The sequence below is a fragment of the Lactuca saligna genome, chromosome 2 (genome assembly GCF_052625555.1).
Source record: "Lactuca saligna cultivar CGN05327 chromosome 2, ASM5262555v1, whole genome shotgun sequence".
NCBI lineage: Eukaryota > Viridiplantae > Streptophyta > Magnoliopsida > Asterales > Asteraceae > Lactuca > Lactuca saligna.
In genome coordinates, this window is record NC_136418.1 from 48,909,065 (window position 1) to 48,927,586 (window position 18,522).

The following is an 18,522-nucleotide window of genomic DNA, read 5'->3' on the forward strand; positions in this document are numbered from 1 at the left end:
CCCTCTCTTTCTCTCTCTCTCTTGCCTCTTCATTGCTCTTGGTGTTTGTGAGCCATTAGATGTACTACACTTGTGGTACTTGCTTTCAAGTCAAGAAGATTGAAGATTTGAGTTGTTATTACAATATAACAACAAGAGGAATTTAAACCTTTCTCCTTTGTGGATTTCAAAATTACTAGGAGCATGTTAGGGTTCTTCATGTGTTCATAATGTTGTGTATCTAATAGTAAAACATAGATCCAATTCTAGGGTTGCATGCACACATAGGATTGTTTGTAAAAAACCCATCAGTGGTATTAGAGCCATTGGTTTCATTGTTTTCAATTAGTTTATACAAAAGTATGAATTGGAAAATTAGGGTTTATGGCCAATAAACCCTAGGAGGAAAGATTTCGAAATTAAGGTTCTTGAGCCCTAAATTTTGAAATTTGATAAGGGTTTTTGAAACCCTTTGCTTAGTCCCTAAGATTTCAAAATCTAGGGTTCGCAAACCCTAGGGTTTCGATTTTAGCCTTCTCCCTAGGATAAGATCCTAAATTTTAGGGATTAGGATAATCCCTTATCTTGTAATTATCTTTTAATTGGTTATAATATGGTAATTAAAGATTTTTAAATTATCCCATCCCATATTTTCGATTTTCGGGGATTTAAGGGATTAGGAAAAATTAATTGTTTAATTTAAAAGATAATTCTATAAGATTTGATAGTTAAAATAAATTGTTTATTTCAAGTAGAATTATTAAATCAAGAGAGTTTTAATATTTAAAAGGTTTAAATTAAAAGGTTTAAAATTCAAAAATTTTATATTGAAATTAAAACCCTAGTGTTTTAAAATATTTAAAATACACCCTATACTATTATAATATTACAAGATTGATATATATATATATATATATATATATATATATATATATATATATATATATATATATATGACTTAAAATGATAGTCTTACCACTAGTAGGCCTCATTCACGAAGCCAATCTATAAGGGGGGGTATAAGGTTATGGCCTATAATATGGTCGTTTAATGGATGTCCACTCTCACCCACCGCTTCCTTGATTCGTGGAGGGTTGTTAGCCGAATAGGTAGTATAATGAACTATAAAAGTAAATAAATATTTTTACAAACAATTCTCAATCTTAGTTATTTTAGGAAAAGTGAATCGAAGCACTTCCATGAAATTACACTTTTCACCCTTGCTAAGACGTTAGTGGATTGACGTGTGGTTAACAGTCACACTAATTGGATTCTAAGCATAGGTGGCAAAGGGTGACTCATTGTTTGTCATAGTTCGATGGAGCGTGTGTGGCTAACCGACACATCGAATAGATGACTGTAACAATGAGGGCACCATGTACATTTGCGTGGTTATTCACACCTACTTTGTGATCCTCGGCATCGCAGTCACAAACTAGAGCGGCACATCGAGATTTAAACATGCCATTTAAATGTTCAATAAATCTCAAAAGATCTAGGAGTTTTCAATACATTTAAAACATAGCTTTAAATTTGTTTTTCATGGTGGAGAATTAGTGAATTGTCATTCACTTACCTTCAAATTATTTACTTGTTAGATTACGACATCCCTCTTCTAATTTGTAAATAATGTTGTTGGATCCTAACCCTAATTTATCATTTGGGTGTTTAATTGGGGATTCATTTCTAATCAAACTTTGTTCTTTTCCTTTTCAGATGTCGACCATCAACAACAACAACAACGCTTCTGGTTCAAATTCCCCTGGCACATTCTCACTCATGAACTTGTGTGGGATAGTGATCTTCGATGGCACCAATTTCAACAATTCAATCTGCAACATTCGCATGATCACTCGCTACGAGGACAAACAGTACATCCTTAATGAGAAGCTAAAAGAGATTGACATCAACACTGCCACTGCTGAAGAGATCGCGACCTTTGAGGCCCACGAGCATGATGCCATGAAAGTCCATTGCACCATGCTAGCGAGTATGAGCTCAGAACTACATAAGATCTATGAGGACATGTACCCCTATCAAATGCATCAAGACCTGCTGGACAGGTACCACCAAAGTGCAAGGCAGGAAAGGTACGACATCGTCACTTTGATGATCACTACCAAAATGAGTGTTGAAGAGTCCTTCATTGCCCATCTGCAAATGATGTAGAGATATGTCGATCGCCTGCTAAAGATAAATGTTAACTTTGATGAAGAGCTGGAAATTGACATCATCCTTCACTCCTTGCCTCCCTGCTATAGCCAGTTCCGCATGACCTACCACATAAACAAGGAGGAGGTCTCTTTGAACAAGCTTCAGGGCTTGTTGAGGACTGCTGAGAGTAACCTCAAGGACAAATTTGTTGCACCAAATCTAACTCACACTACTGCCCCTGTCTTAGCAATAGGACAAGGGAAGGGTAAGAAGAGGAAGGCTCCCTCAAAGAGCCACCACAAGGGAAAGTCACAAGATGGTACCTCTTATAGTGGAACCAAAGTTGATTCTACTAAACCCAACTCTAACCTTAAGGAGGCAGAGTGCCATACTGCCACAAGATAGGGCATTGGAAGAGAAGTTGCCCAAAATATATGTAGGCCATCAAGGATGGGAAGATCAAGCCATATTTCGAAGGTATTTACACAATTAAATCTAATAGTCTATCACAGGCTACTTCTTGGGTTCTTGATACAGGATGTGGTTTTCACATATGTTCTGATTTGAAGGGACTAAAAAGAAACAGGAATGTGGAGCATGGAAGGATGAATATGATCATGGGAAACAGAAGATCGTCGCCTGTGACAAAGATTGGAGTTTATTCCTCAGTGCTTAGCAATGGATTAGGTTTAGATTTGAAAAATTGTTGCTATTCGCCAGGTATGGCAAGATACATCATTTCATTTCATGGTTTATATAGGCAAGGTTTTAGATATTCATTTGACAATGAAAAGGGTTCCATTTATGCTTATTTTAATAATGTTTTATATTTTGAAGCATTGCCTTTTAATAGAATATATGAAATTGTGATGGTTATAGATAACTTAGGAAATGATGTATTGTGTGTAGATTCTTCCAATAGGATGGATAAAGAATGCTTGTGGCAGTGTCGTCTTGGACATGTCAACAAGAAACGCATAGCCCAACTTCAAAAGGATGGAGTATTGGAGTCATTCAACATTAGGGACGATGACGTATGCGAGCCTTGTTTACTTGGAAAGATGACCAAGTCACCCTTCACTGGCACTTGTGCGAGGGGTGAGGGTTTATTGGATCTCATACACAAAAATGTAAGTGAACCCTTTAGATCTACCACAAGGGATGCAAGTCGCTTCTATGTGACTTTTACCGACGATTATATCAAGGTTTGTGTGTTAGGATGTGTTAGCTCGAGATCTTTGAGTTGCAATTGAGCCGGGAACTCCATCAAAAGGGGTTCACAACCACATCTAAACTCCTAGCCGTGAACAAGTCCTCTATATAAACAAACTTGACTCATTTTCTACACTTTTTTCAAATCCTTCAACCCTAGCCGTAAACTTTCCTCATTCGCTCTCAACTTCTCAACCGTGAACCCTTCATTACGCCGTGAACCCTTCATAGGATCTTGACATTGTCGTGAACCCTTCTTAGGTGCGAGGTTTGGCCATGATCACTTCATCCATGGTCATGAACACCTCATAGAATCAAAATTGGGCCATGAGCACATTATGTGTTCATTGGTCGTGAACCCTCCTAAGGCCGTGAACATCCCTTTGTTTGGCCATGAACTCCTTTAGTGCAATCATATGTGATTATAACACTTCATCCTAAATGCTTCCTAGTACCTAACGTTGTTCCCTATAGAGATTGGTTGTTATATACACTAATTATATCCATATATGTGTCATTATATGCTTAATAGGATCTGTTTATGCTCGGCACTTCACCTGCCACTTAGCTTCCTATATCGATCTTACATTCAAATCACTCACTACAGGTGATTTCATACCCCTAACTTATCTTTTAAATGGTTTTAAATGGTTTTAAATGCTTTTATGGGGGGGGGGGGGGAATACAAGTAGAAAACATTATAAATATTGTATCAATCACATGTGATTAATAACTATCAAACAAGTGGATATCTTATTCTTCAAAACTATGTTATCAAACAAACTATTTCAAAACCTTTTATAAACTGACATCAAGTCATCTATAATCATTCAAATGGGTAAAACTCTTTTATATGTTGAATTCTTTATCTAACTCTTTTAAACTTATATATTGACAAAATCATGTCTATATAGATATAGTTATATAAATAGGGTTGAAAGGGCTTAGGACTGGTAACTCGCTTTATTTCCTATTCCTTGTTTGGTTGTGGACTTAGGGTATCGGTTGTTTGGCCGAGTGTCGTTTGAATCTTAGTTATATATTATGTATATGTGTATAGATATAAAAGATCTTTATACAATTAAATACCTTTAGATAGCAAAGGTGTACAAACATGATCAGTCATTCAAACGACATTACTAGTAAACTATAATAGGTATAGTTTAGAGGATTAATACTCACTATTTCTAGAACAATGAAACATACAAGAGTCAGTTCATACATAAGTGTGTTCAAACATACTATAAGGATAAACAGAAAGAACATACTATAATAAGAAACAGAAAGAACATACCAAAAACTAGAATAGAGAGAACATACTAAACACTAGAACAGATAGAACATACTATACACTAGAACAGATACAACATACTATACAAATACAAGAATGACAAAACTGCGAATTTGGTCCTTGTGGTTTGTCAAAACCTTTGGATGGGGTCCAAAAAGTTTCTAGATTGCACCAAACGTCCAAAATCAAGGTTTTCATGGGTTTTTAGTCCATTCCGTCATTGTCCGTTTGTTTGGAGTCGTTAGTGCCATCACGTGCCCTCCGTGTGAGGGCATTTTGGTCATTTTAGGTCCTAGCCTCCGTTGCCGCCACTTTAATTAATAAGATTGCAGACTGTACTTACTCCTTCGTCTTCTACTCATACCACTTTGGATTCAAACGCAAAAACCCTAACGATCGTCTGCAAATTGGCTTGTGTTCATGCTTTTGAAAATGTGGGGACTTAGAAATGTTGGAGAGATTTTCAACGTTCAAGAAGTTTATGGTAAGATTCAAACTTTGAAAAAGCTATGTATTTTATGATCAAGCTTCAAACTTTGAAAAACTCTAACAATCGTCTATTTCTGTTTTGAAGATGGTTACTCCAACATATTCTCTATTGAACTTCATCACGGAGGGAGTTTCACAAAGTTTCCAAATATCAGGTATATAAATGGCCAAGTAAGGTACTTTGATGTTGTCGACATTGATGAATTTTCTGTTCATGAACTAGACTTGATGATGAGAGAATTAGGGTATGATGGTACTGAAATCATGTATTACCATTTCCGTTTGCCTAATGAAGGATTTAACTTTGGACTCCGAGCATTAGGTAACGATGATGATGTGCGTAATCTCTCACGGTATGTTACCCATAATAACAAAATGATTAAAGTGTACACAGAGCATGGTCAAACAAACTTGCTTACATATTTTATGTCCCCAACTGGTCCAAGAAGGGTTATAATAGAAGACTTGGATAATCAGGGTCCTCTTAGACCATCATCACCTGTAGTTGCTCATGAAGTGGTAACTCCAATCCAAATTGATGTTGGTGAGGGTGATTTAGGGTTGGCATTAACCTTATACAAATCAACAACACCTGAATTTAGTAGGTCTAAAGGTTGGAAACATAGTAAAGGGGTATCGTCTACTAGTACAAATCTTAACTTGGATTGGGAAGGTGGTGAAAAACAATGGCAAGTGGTGAAGTTGATAAAGGTAAGGGTGTAGAAGGATTTGCAGATGAATTTGTTGTAGTTGATGTAGAAAAAGAGTTAAACAAACAGATTGATATGAATGAAGAACTTGACATGAACAAATCCAATGGTGAGGGTGTAGAAGGATTTGCAGATGAGGGGTATATAGTTGTCATGGATAATGATCCTCAAGGAGTCAATGAATTTTCAACTAACATCAACATAGATGATGAGTTAATGACAAACTTTCAACCTTTTGAAGGGTTTGAAGACCAAGATAGCATCCCATTTAATGGGTTTGAAGGCCAAGATAATATCCCTTTCAATGATGAGTGGAGACAAGAGGAGCCTGATGACATTGAGTTTGAGAATCAAAACAGTGAAGATGAAGATAGTGACTTTATGATTGATGAGGACCACATAATTGAAGATGTTGAGGTTGACATGGAGGATTTCAATCTAAATATTGATACAGAAGTAGAGTTCAATGGATGTCAAAGTTTGGGTGGTGTTCAAATAAATGAAGATAGTGATGAACAAGAGGATTTGGAGGTAATTGATAATGACGAGTGGGATTCACTAAGTGATGACTCAGGGGACAATAGGAAAAGAAGAGAAATGATCAAAGAGCTGGGGAAACAAACCTTATGTTCTGTTGGTGAGGTGCATAAGGTAGCTTTTCATATTGGGCAGAAATATAAAACCAAGAAAGATTTGAAAGATAAAATTGACCTGCATGCTTTAGAGACACGGAGGAATATCTCATTCACAAAAAACAACAAGAGTAGATTAACAGCTATTTGTGATGGAAATGTAGTTTCAAATGCAAGTGGGGTAGGTGGACCTACCTCTGGGAAAAAGGTAAAGGGTAAAGATGTAAACTCAGATAAAGTTAAATGCACATGGTAACTTCATGCGTCTAGGTCAAGTGAACATGACTATTGGTTTATTAAGACCTATAATCAGAAACAGATCTGCCTCCAAACACAAAAAATCAGATCTTGCACAGCAACATTTCTTTCCAAATGTATTATGGATCAGATTGAAGCTAATCCTAGACTGCCTGTTCGTGCCTTACAAGAGCAACTCCAATCAAATTATGGAGTTAGTATTTCAGAAGAGAAAGCATTTAGGGCAAAAGAATTAGCCACTAAATATGTTGTCAGAAGAGAAAGCATTTAGGGCAAAAGAATTAGCCACTAAAAATGTTGCAGGGGATTACGTAAAGCAATATGCAGCTTTGAGAGACTATGTACTAGAGCTACAAAATACAAATGAAGGTACAATTGTAAACATTGATGTGGTTTCTGAACCTGTGGTTTCATCCCCAACCAGGCAATTCAGAAGGATATATGTGTGTTTAGGTCCTTTGAAGAAAGGATTTAAGGCATGTTTGAGAGAATTTTTAGGCTTAGATGGAGCCTTCATGAAGGGACCTTTCCCAGGTCAAATACTAAGTGCAGTTGGTGTTGATTCCAATAATGGAACCTACCCATTGGCATATGTTGTTGTTGAAAGTGAAAACACTTCAAGTTGGAAATGGTTTCTTCAGTGTCTTGCAGAAGATCTTGACTTGTATTCAAATTCTAAGTTCACCTTTATTAGTGATAGACAGAAGGTACTATAGTTACATTTAATATTGTATACTAGGTTCATTACAGACTAATGCTACTTACTTATTTTGTTTTGGTGAAAACAGGGTCTTCTACTAGCCATAGAACAATTGTTCCCTAATGTAGAACACAGGTTCTGTATTAGACACATATAACAGAACATGAGGATCAGATTTAAGACTACAGAGTACAAGGAGTATTTTTGGAGGTGTGCTAAAGCCATCACCATACCAGAGTTTGAAGATGTAATGGTAGAGCTTAGGAGTTATGACATAGAAGCATATCAGTTGATCTTGAAAATCCCTCCACATCATTGGGCTAGAAGTCATTTTTCAGGTATTTTCTCAATTTGTTGTCTTATTTTTTTATTATAGTATAGATATACACTAACTGTTGTTTTGTTAATGAACTATTAGGAAGGGCAATTTCAGACATGTTATTGAATAACCTTTGTGAAGTGTTCAATAGCAAACTTGTTAAAGGGGGAGACAAACCCATTATCAGTTGTTTGGAGTTCATCAGACAGTACCTTATGAAGAGAGTATGCAATGTGATGAAGGTGTTAAACAAGTGTCAAGGTCCATTAACTCCAACTGGTACTAGGATTTTAGAAGCAAACACAACACTAGCTAGTAAGTATGATGCACGATGGAATGGGGGACAAAAGTATCAGGTTAAAGGTCCATGGAATGATCAACATGTGGTGGACATGGAAAAAAGGGAGTGTAGTTGTAGAAAGTGGGAGCTTACTAGAATTTCTTGCAAGCATGCAATTGCAAGCCTAAATGAAATGGTAGACAATAATGAAAAGGTGGTAGAACTCTACACCTATGTGCATAAGGTGTATTGGCTTGATACATGGAAAGAGATGTACTCCTTCAAGGTGGAGCCTATCAAAGGTAGAGCCATGTGGCCTAAGAGTGACTGCCCAACAACTCTTGTGCCTCCACCACACAACAAAGCTATAGGCAGGCCAAAAAAAAAGGATTACAGCAGAGGAAAGGATTGAAATCCAACAACGTAAGAGGCAAGCAAACAGTCAATGTCAAAATGATAATGAAACTCAATCACTGAGCAGGAAGTTTTTGAGTGTGACATGTAGTAAGTGTAAGCAAAAGGGTCACAATGCCAGGACCTGTAAGGCCAAAGATGGGAATTGATGTTTAAGTACTTTTTATGTTTGTGAAGACTTGTTAATGCAATTTAGTTGGTATTTTGTTGGCTTTTTTTGGTTCCATTTTGATAATATACTTTGATGCCCTTTTATGGAACAATGTACTCCAATGTTTTGATAATGTACTTTAATGCCCTTTGTTGGTAATGATTGTGTTTTGGCATTTATCTGTTATGATCCCCTTTTGGTAATGTTGTTTGTTATTTGTTTATGTTGTACTAGGAAATCATGAAGATATTATGGCAATGTACTTAATGTATGCATGTAAAACCATTACAATTGCATATTCAAGCATAGAGAAAAACCATTACACTTGCATATCATGTCAAGATCAAACCGTTATAATTTCATATTCATAAAAGGATAAAACCATTACACTTGCATATCATGTCAAGATCAAACCTTTATAATTTCATATTCATAAAAGGATAAAACCATTACACTTCCCATTGTCATAAAAGCATTACATATACAATGATACAAAAGACAACACTTACAACATATATAAACCCTATTTAAACCTTCTAGCACCAAAAGACAACATTTTGAAGTGGTTATTACCAGTTGTAATGTAAAATCATGAAGATGTTATGGCAATGTACTTAATGTATGCATGTAAAACCATTACAATTGCATATTCAAGCATAGAGAAAAACCATTACACTTGCATACCATGTCAAGATCAAACATTTATAATTTCATATTCATAAAAGGATAAAACCATTACACTTGCATATCATGTCAAGATCAAACCTTTATAATTTCATATTCATAAAAGGATAAAACCATTACACTTCCCATTGTCATAAAAGCATTACATATACAATGATACAAAAGACAACACTTACAACATATATAAACCCTAATTAAACCTTCTAGCACCAAAAGACAACATTTTGAAGTGGTTATTACCAGTTGTAATGTAAAATCATGAAGATGTTATGGCAATGTACTTAATGTATGCATGTAAAACCATTACAATTGCATATTAAAACATAGAGAAAAACCATTACACTTGCATATCATGTCAAGATCAAACCTTTATAATTTCATATTCATAAAAGGATAAAACCATTACACTTGCATATCATGTCAAGATCAAACCTTTATAATTTCATATTCATAAAAGGATAAAACCATTACGCTTCCCATTATCATAAAAGCATTACATATACAATGATCCAAAAGACAACACTTACAACATATATAAACCCTAATTAAACCTTCTAGCACCAAAAGACAACATTTCTAAGTGGTTATTACCAGTTTTAATGTAAAATCATGAAGATGTCATGGCAATGTACTTAATGTATGCACGTAAAACCATTACAATTGCATATTCAATCGTAGAGAAAAACCATTACACTTGCATATCATGTCAAGATCAAACCTTTATAATCTCATATTCATATAAGGATAAAACCATTACACTTCCCATTGTCATAAAAGCATTACATATACAATGATCCAAAAGACAACACTTACAACATATATAAACCCCAATTAAACCTTCTAGCACCAAAAGACAACATTTTTAAGTGGTTATTACCAAACAAAAAAAACCCTAACCTCTAATTCCTATTTCCAAAATAACACAAACAACAGAAACAAAACCCACGAGATAAGCAAACACTTCTTCAGCTGACCCACTTCAACCTCATACATATTCATTGTTCTCAACAGTCCTGGTATGATAACAATTGATCTTTGACACATAGGGGGATCGAACCACCCCAAAAATCCACATTTGGATCCCTACAAGAATACATTAAACATTAAAGTAGAAGAGTTATTGCATAACTACCAAAATATCATAACATAATATGAGTTTGCTTACCATTTTAGGGCATGCATCGAAACGACGACCAGGGTTTCGTAAGGTCCATGAGGTTCGCACAATAGCACATTCCCAGAGAAGCAGAGCACCATTTTTGAATCTCGTAGCAGTAGAAGTAGATGAGAGACGAAGAAGAAGAATCCCTTTGAGAGATGAAGAAGAAGAAGCCCTTTTTGCTGCTTCTCTGTAATAAAAATGAAGAAGAAGAAGAAGGGGATTGCGTATGAGTATGTATATAAAGGAGAAATATGATATTATTTAAAATAAGCACATAAAATGACCAAAATGCCCTCACATGGAGGGCACGTAATGGCACTAACGGCTCCAAACAAACGGACAGTGATGGAATGGACTAAAAACCCATGAAAACCTTGATTTTGGACCTTTGGTGCAAGCTGAAAACTTTTTGGACCCCATCCAAAGGTTTTGACAAACCACAAGGACCAAATTCACAGTTTTGTCTTTTGAAAAATTTATTGATTTCTTATTTAATGACTCAATAGTTTGCCAAAAAATTGTTGTTCTTGCTTTTCTTTTAGAAATGTTATTTTCTTTTGAAAAATTTTCAACTTGATCCTTAAACTCCTTTGAATTCAATTTTATTGCTTTGTTAACCTTTTTACACACTGATTTAACATTTTCGTTCTTTGATAACTCTTTTTCAGTTGTATTAGCTATCTTCTCTGCAACTCTCGACTTTTCAATCCATATTCTTTTTGGTTTTTGACGTTGAAATGTATATGAATCTTTGTTAGATTGTTTTCAACCGTACTTTGATTTGAAAAGAAACCTTCATCAGAAGTGTTCTTATTGTCCTCCTCTACCAACTTTTTGAATTCAGGCTTTATATTTTCAACATTGCTTCTTGTTACGAAGACATGGTTTGGGAACACAATATCATCAGTGCATTTGAAGATTGGATAAACCACAATATTTGATTCAAGATAATGAGCACCTTTTTAACTAAGAATTTTCTCAAACTCTTGTGAATCCATATAAACCTGATCAACAACCACTCGAGGAATCTCAACTTCTTTCAATCTTTTATTTGTCTTTGAATTTTTGTTTTCTTCCTCAATATCACTATCATGTGTTTGACTATCATTTATTTCCACAAAATCCATATCGCAAACTTTCGAAGTTAAGAGTTGATCAGTGTCAATTTTTACCAATAATTCTTCACATTTTTCTTTCCCTTTAAAAGAAATTGCAACATTTATTACAGACAATTGAGAACAATCCACATCCTCTAAATCACTAATTTCACTAATATTATCAGAATTATCTTCAATATCCGCAAAATTAGATTGAGAATTAGATGTAGAATTCTCAGTCTTTTTCAAAATTCGAATTTGTTCTGATTTAGTTAAAGTCTCATTCACAATTTTTACTAAATCATCAGCATCAAGATAATCTTCAACTTTTCCAATTCCATATCTATACCTATCATCTGGAACATTGTTAAAATCAGATATTTCTTTTTCACAATCATATGAAATACTATCTACCTTAGCTCTGTCATAAGCTAAAAATGGTAGCAACTTTCTATGTTGTTCCTTACTAATCTCACTAGAATGATGCAATTCAGTTAATTTTCCATAAAGTCTTTTTGCAAAATTACAAAAAAATATTACGCTGTGCTAATAACAAATTTATTTCTTTAGCTAAACTCTCCCTATCTGCCATAATATTTGTAACTTGCAATTCTAGATAATCAATCCTAGTGACTTTTGAATCTAACTTCTTTCTTGTCTCTAGTAATTAAGCATTTAACTTTTTCGCTTCATTGCTAGCAGACACAACAAGTGAATCAAAGTAAGTAACAGTTTCATCAAAAGATACTAATTCAGAATTGTATGCAGAAACTGGAATATTAAAAGATTCAAGAATGTTACGTACCTTCGTTGTCATAGGCGACCTGTGAGTAGACTTTGATACGAAGCACTGCCCACGCACTTCGTAAGTCTGCTCTTCATCTGAATCCTCTTCAACCTTTGCAAACATGGCTCCATGTGATGGGTTCTTCATCTCTTCATCGTCAGAGCCTGAAGACCATATTTGATATGTACCATCTGATTCATTTTCTCCATGAGCCACCAGAGACAGATTCTTTGCTTTTGACCTCACTTCCTCCAACTTTTCAGTATAATAAGCTTCATCCTTTGTTTTATTTTTCTTTTCTTCCTTCTTTCTTAACAAGCAATCTATTGCTAAGTGATTTGCACCATTGTAATAGTGGCAATTAATACCAGTGTCACCCTTTAACTTCTTTTCCTTTTTCTCCTCTTCGCTCTTCGGATCCTTCTTTTCCTCTTTCACCTTTTCATCCATTTTACTTTTGTTCTCATAATTTCCCTTCGAATCTGATGACTTGTTCTTTGTATTAAAAGGTTTCTTAAAAAATTTATTTACTCTATTGTTTGAGTAAAATGCAACAGCCTCATCATCAGAATTCATCAGAAAACCTTCTTCTTCATCAGACTTCGATTTTTCACTTTCTTTTTCTAAGACCTTCGAAATTAGTGCCAATGGACCACCAAGACTTGCCATAGTTTCCTCAGCTATTTCATTAACCTCATTTTCATGAGATTTCAATTGATTGTACAAGTTATTTAAAGTCAAAGTGTCAAAACTCTGCTGATTTTTCACCATCATACTTACACTTCTCCATTCCTTTCGAAGTGTCAAGTTGAACTCCATTGAAGATCTTCTGATACCATAACGATTACAATGGTAGATTAACTCGTTGAACCGATCATAGTAAGCTTCAATGGATTCAGACTCCTTCTGTTTGAAATCCTTGAGTTCCACCAAACATTGTTTCACCGAAGTGATCTTTGTTTTTTCACTGCCTTGAAATTTGTCTTTGAGATTGTTCCAGATTTCTTTAGCTGTTGTGCAAGTCCTGACATAATTATACACAACAGGAGGCAAAGCACCTCTTAATTCTCTCATGCACCTCTTTTCCAGCTATTTCAAACAATTAGATTGATTATCAGCCTTCGAGCTGCTTGAAGATGCACCGATTGGTTGAACTCTTGCAGGTGGATTGATTTCTCCTGAAATACAATTCCATAGTTCTTCATCCAATTCGTTCAAGTAGTCTTGCATACGATCTGCCCACTGATCATAACATTCTGAAATTAACATCGGAATCTTTGTGGATGATCCAAGAAAATGAGAAAATGATGTCATGGATTTAAGATTGAATGATGCCATTGTTGTACGGAACAAAACTCAAGAATATTATGAAAACTTGGAGAATTTGAAATCAAATTGTATATTTCAGATTAGAATCACACTACAAACAAACGATTCACAAAAAATTTTGCATAATCAAATCCTAGACCTAGATCAAGAAATATTTTCCACACAAAAAGAACGGAAACTTTTTGAATCAAACAGTAGACTCCAAAATCTTTTTGAACGTATGAAAAACATATCACATAAAGCTTCCTTGCTGTGATACCAATTGATGAGATTTGGAATCGAGTTTGAATGTAATTCTAGAAGTAATTGAGTAAAGTATTGAAACGATGAACACGAGAGTAAATAGAATCTTTGATCAGCTCATATTATGCCTTTCAGTTTACAGAATACAATGAATAAACTGTAAAACTGTGTGTAAAAGTTGTCTACAGATCACTAGTACATACCCCTATTTATAGGAGAATAAAATCATAACAAAAATACTAAGGACTAAATGTTAAGCCTTCACATTATAACGCCTTAGTAAAATAATTATATATAAAAAGACCCATACATACGAAGACACAAGATTCTTCGTAACAAACAAACTGACTCTTCGACATATTACAACATATTAGCCCTAATACATACACTGCCCAATTAAGGAGATTCTGATACAAAAAGAGTCATGGTAGGTAGTGCCATGCCCTGTTTAATGGCTCACATAACTGTGTTAATGTATATGTAATGTATATGTATGCTAGCTGTATTGTAAGTTCTTTTTCTGTCTAGCATGTATGTTTGTTTCTCTTCATAATGTCTATTGTTTGTTTCTCATCACTCTGTTTCATGTTTGATTCTCATCATAGTATGTATTGACTCATGTATGAACTGACTCATTGTATGTTTCTTGTTCTAGTAATAGTATCTTCCTAAACTACCCTTATGGTAGCTTACTGGTAAAGTATGAACATGTTTGTATACCCTTGCTACCCAAGGGCATGGAATTGAATGAAAGAAATGACATTTTATATCTATATACATATACATAATATATAACTAGGATTCAAATGACCTTCATACAACTAACCTTGATACCCTAAGACCACAATCAAACAAGAACAGGAAGCATGGTAGACTAGCAGTCTTAAGTCCATCCAGCCCCTACTTATATAACTATATCTATACAGATAGATAGAATATATGTTTAGAAGAGTTTAAGAAAAAGTATTTAACAATTAAAGGAGTTTGTAAGACAGTTTAAGGTAAAACAGTTTGATAAATAGTTTGGAAAGTAAGAAAAACCATTTGCTTGGTAGTCATTAATCACATGTGATTGATATAATAACTATAATTGTTCAACTTGTATCCCCCCCCATAAGAGCATTTAAAAACATTTCAAAGGTTAATTTAGCGGTATGAACTCACCTCTAGTGAGTGGTTCTGATGATAATGTTGGATCAATTGCTAAGTGCCAAGTGGTGAATTGAGTACACACGCGAATCAAATTTAGCATATATTGATACATATATGAATATAATTAGTGTTATGAACAACTAATTATTGAATTGGGACCACCTTAGGGGCTGGTAAACACTTATATTGAAGCGTTACAGCCATATATGATTGTACGAAGGGTTATATGGCTATACAAGAGAGTGTATGGCCAAAATACACACTATATGTGTGTGAGTATGGCCAGGTGTGGTGCCAGCACGTGTGTGCGGCCATGTGTGCGGCTAGAAGGCGTGTGCTGCCAGAAAACCTGGTGTTCTTGGTGTTCTTGGTGTTCTTGGTGTTCTTTGTGAATGATATTACATTTCCGGATGATACTTGAGAGGATTTTTGGGTCCTTGCTTTGTAGAAGTGTAAGAAATGATCAAATTGACCAAGGATAGTATATTTAGGAGGGTGAGTGCAGTTGGAGGTGTGTGTGGTTGGCCTGTGTGCGGCTGGCTGGCCACACACTCTAGTGTGCGGCCGCACACACCTGGTTTGGTGTGTTTGGCCCGTTTTTCCAATGCTACACCCAATCTAACCCATCCTCCGACACGTATCTCAATTATACTAAGCTTTAAGCACTATTTTGGACCCAAAACTTCATTATAAAATAGCAAAACAAAGCTAACTTTAATAACAATGAAGAATGAAAGCTAGAAATTTCGGGTTGTCACATCATCCCCTCCTTAGAAGGAATTTTATCCCGAAATTAGAATTTAAGCAAATAAGTAATTACAAGTAACTAAGTAAAAAGATGAGAATATTTCAGTTTCATTTGATCCTCTCATTCCCAAGTGAATTCAGGTACTCGATTGGCATTCTAGCGAACCTTCACTATCGGGATACGGCTTTATTTCGTTTGCTTGACCTCTCGGTCCATGATCTCTACTGGTTCTTCCATGAATTTGAGGGTCTCGTTGATCTCGATCTCGTCGAGTGAAATTACAAGTGTCTCTTCGGACAAACACTTTTTCAAGTTCGATAAGTGGAAGGTAGAATGTACATTACTAAGTTCGCTCGGTAGATTGAGTTTGTAAGCTACTGGGCTGATTCTGGAAAGAATCTCGAAAGGTCCAATGTACCTTGGATTTAGCTTTCCCCACTTTCCGAAGCGTATCAAGCCCTTCCAGGGTGAGAACTTCAATAAAACACGACCGCCCACCTGAAATTCCAACGATATTCTACGTTTATTGGCATAGCTTTTCTATCGGTCTCTAGAGGCTTTCAATCGTTCACGGATCTAAACGATCTTCTCCATCGTTTCCCATATGATCTCCGGACCTGTGAAAGTGCTTTCAGGAACTCGTCCTTTAGCTAACTGGTTATCACCCACCTCAACCCAGCACAGAGGGTATCTGCACTTGCGGCCATAGAGGGCCTCAAATGGAGCAGTCTTTATGCCTGTGTGATAACTGTTGTTGTAGGAAAATTCGACAAGGGTTAAATGAGTATCCCATGCCTTCCCAAAGTCGATCACATAGGCTCGCAACATATCTTCCAAGGTTTGAATAGTCCTCTCACTTTGTTCGTCTGACTGCGGATGGTAGGCTGTACTTATGTCCAGCCTAGTTCCTAGGGAACTCTGTAGCGACTACCAGAATCTAGAAGTAAACCTACTATCTCTATCCAAGATAATTAATATGGGAACACCGTGCAGTCGTACTATCTCCCTAATGTAAGTTCTTGTAAGTTTCTCCATCTTGTCTGTTTCCTTGATAGGTAGGAAGTGCACGGACTTGGTCAATTTGTCTACAATGACCCATATGGTATCAAGTCCACCCGTTGTCTTGGGCAACTTAGTAATGAAATCCATAGTGATCCCTCCCACTTCCATTCCGGGATCTCAGGCTATTGAAGGAGGCCTGAGGGTTTCTGGTACTCGGCCTTGACCTTTGTGCAAGTAAGGCATTTACTCACGAAGGTAGCAATCTCTGCTTTCATGTTAGGCCACCAGTATAACTTTTTAAGATCCAGATACATCTTATTTGAACCTGGGTGGACGAAATAATGAGTGTTGTGCGCCTCGTTCATGACCAAGTCTCTGAAACCACCAAGTTTCGGGGTCCAGATTCGGTTCATGAGATAATAAGCTCTGTCACCCGCAGGGATTCACTAGTCACATTTTCAGGTTTCAAAGCGTCGAACTGAGCCGCCTGTATTTGTACGGATATGTGTGAATGGACAGTCATAGTTAATGATTTGACCCTACGACTAGAATATTCTTTCCGACTCAGGGCGTCAGCTACTACATTGGCCTTGCCGGGATGATAACGAATTTCACATTCGTAGTCACTGAGTAGCTCGACCCACCATCGTTATCTCATGTTGAGCTCCTTCTGGTCGAATATGTGTTGTAGGCTCTTGTGTTCTGTAAGGATTGTGCTCTTCGTACCGTACAGGTAGTGTCTCCAAATCTTTAGAGCAAACACAACTACTCCCAGTTCAAGATCATGGGTTGTATAGTTGACCTCATGCGTCTTCAGCTGTCTCGAGGCATAGGCGATGACCTTACCTCGCTGCATTAGAACACATCCGAGTCCTTGATTTGATGCATCACAATAGACAACGAAGTCTTCTATCCCTTCGGGGAGGGATAGTATTGGTGTGGTACACAAGGCTCGTTCGAGCGTTTGCAACTCTCTTTCCTACTTTTCTTCCGAATCAAAGGATACGCCCTTCTGGGTAAGTGTTGTAAGACGCTTCGCTATGTAGGAGAAGTTCTGAACAAACCTACGATAGTAGCCAGCGAGGCCTAGAAATTGATGAATTTTTGTAGGCGTCTTTGGTGCTGACCAGCTCTCAATGGCTTTAATTTTGGAAGGGTCCACGTGTATTCCCTCTTCGCTAACCACATGCCCTAAGAATTCGACTCGGCGTGTGACAACCCGAAATTTCCATTTGTGCGAACATCATCTATTCAATAGAAGCTAGTTCAGTTTCTGTGATTTTCAAGCTTTTCCGAACAAGTTTGTGTACATTAGGGTTTATGTTTTAGATGATATCAGGAGAGTGGATACTCCTGGTTTTGTGAAACTTGGGCATTTCAAGTTTCATAATGTTACAGTCCAACATCAGGAATAAAAATATTTTCTGCCAAAATATTCCAGGACTATAAATAGTTTTCTGAATTAAATTAATTCATTATTCACAATTCCAAATAGAGAAAAGCCATATTCTCTCTGACGGATCTTCGGGTTTTCATCCCAGATTGTGAGTTTACTTTTCTAAATGTGTTTCAATACTTGTTTAATGCTTATTAACAACAATAACATGTTTAGATTTCAAGATCCGGGAGTTTACCGCCCAAGAACGTTCTTGGGGAGTAAACTCCAAAATGGAACTTTAATGCTTTCTAGACCCATCCACGTGTTAGAAGACTTATCAATGACATTGTG

The 18,522-nt window shown here is 36.2% G+C and overlaps 1 protein-coding gene across 1 annotated transcript; it reads left to right on the forward strand.

The window, feature by feature from the left end:
* The first annotated feature begins 7,588 nt into the window (after positions 1 to 7,588).
* LOC145029686 (uncharacterized) lies at positions 7,589 to 8,436 on the forward strand. Its single transcript, XM_078978178.1, has 2 exons — positions 7,589 to 7,763; positions 7,844 to 8,436. The coding sequence occupies exons 1-2, from the start codon at positions 7,589 to 7,591 to the stop codon at positions 8,434 to 8,436; spliced, it is 768 nt and encodes a 255-aa protein (XP_078834304.1).
* Positions 8,437 to 18,522: the final 10,086 nt, after the last annotated feature.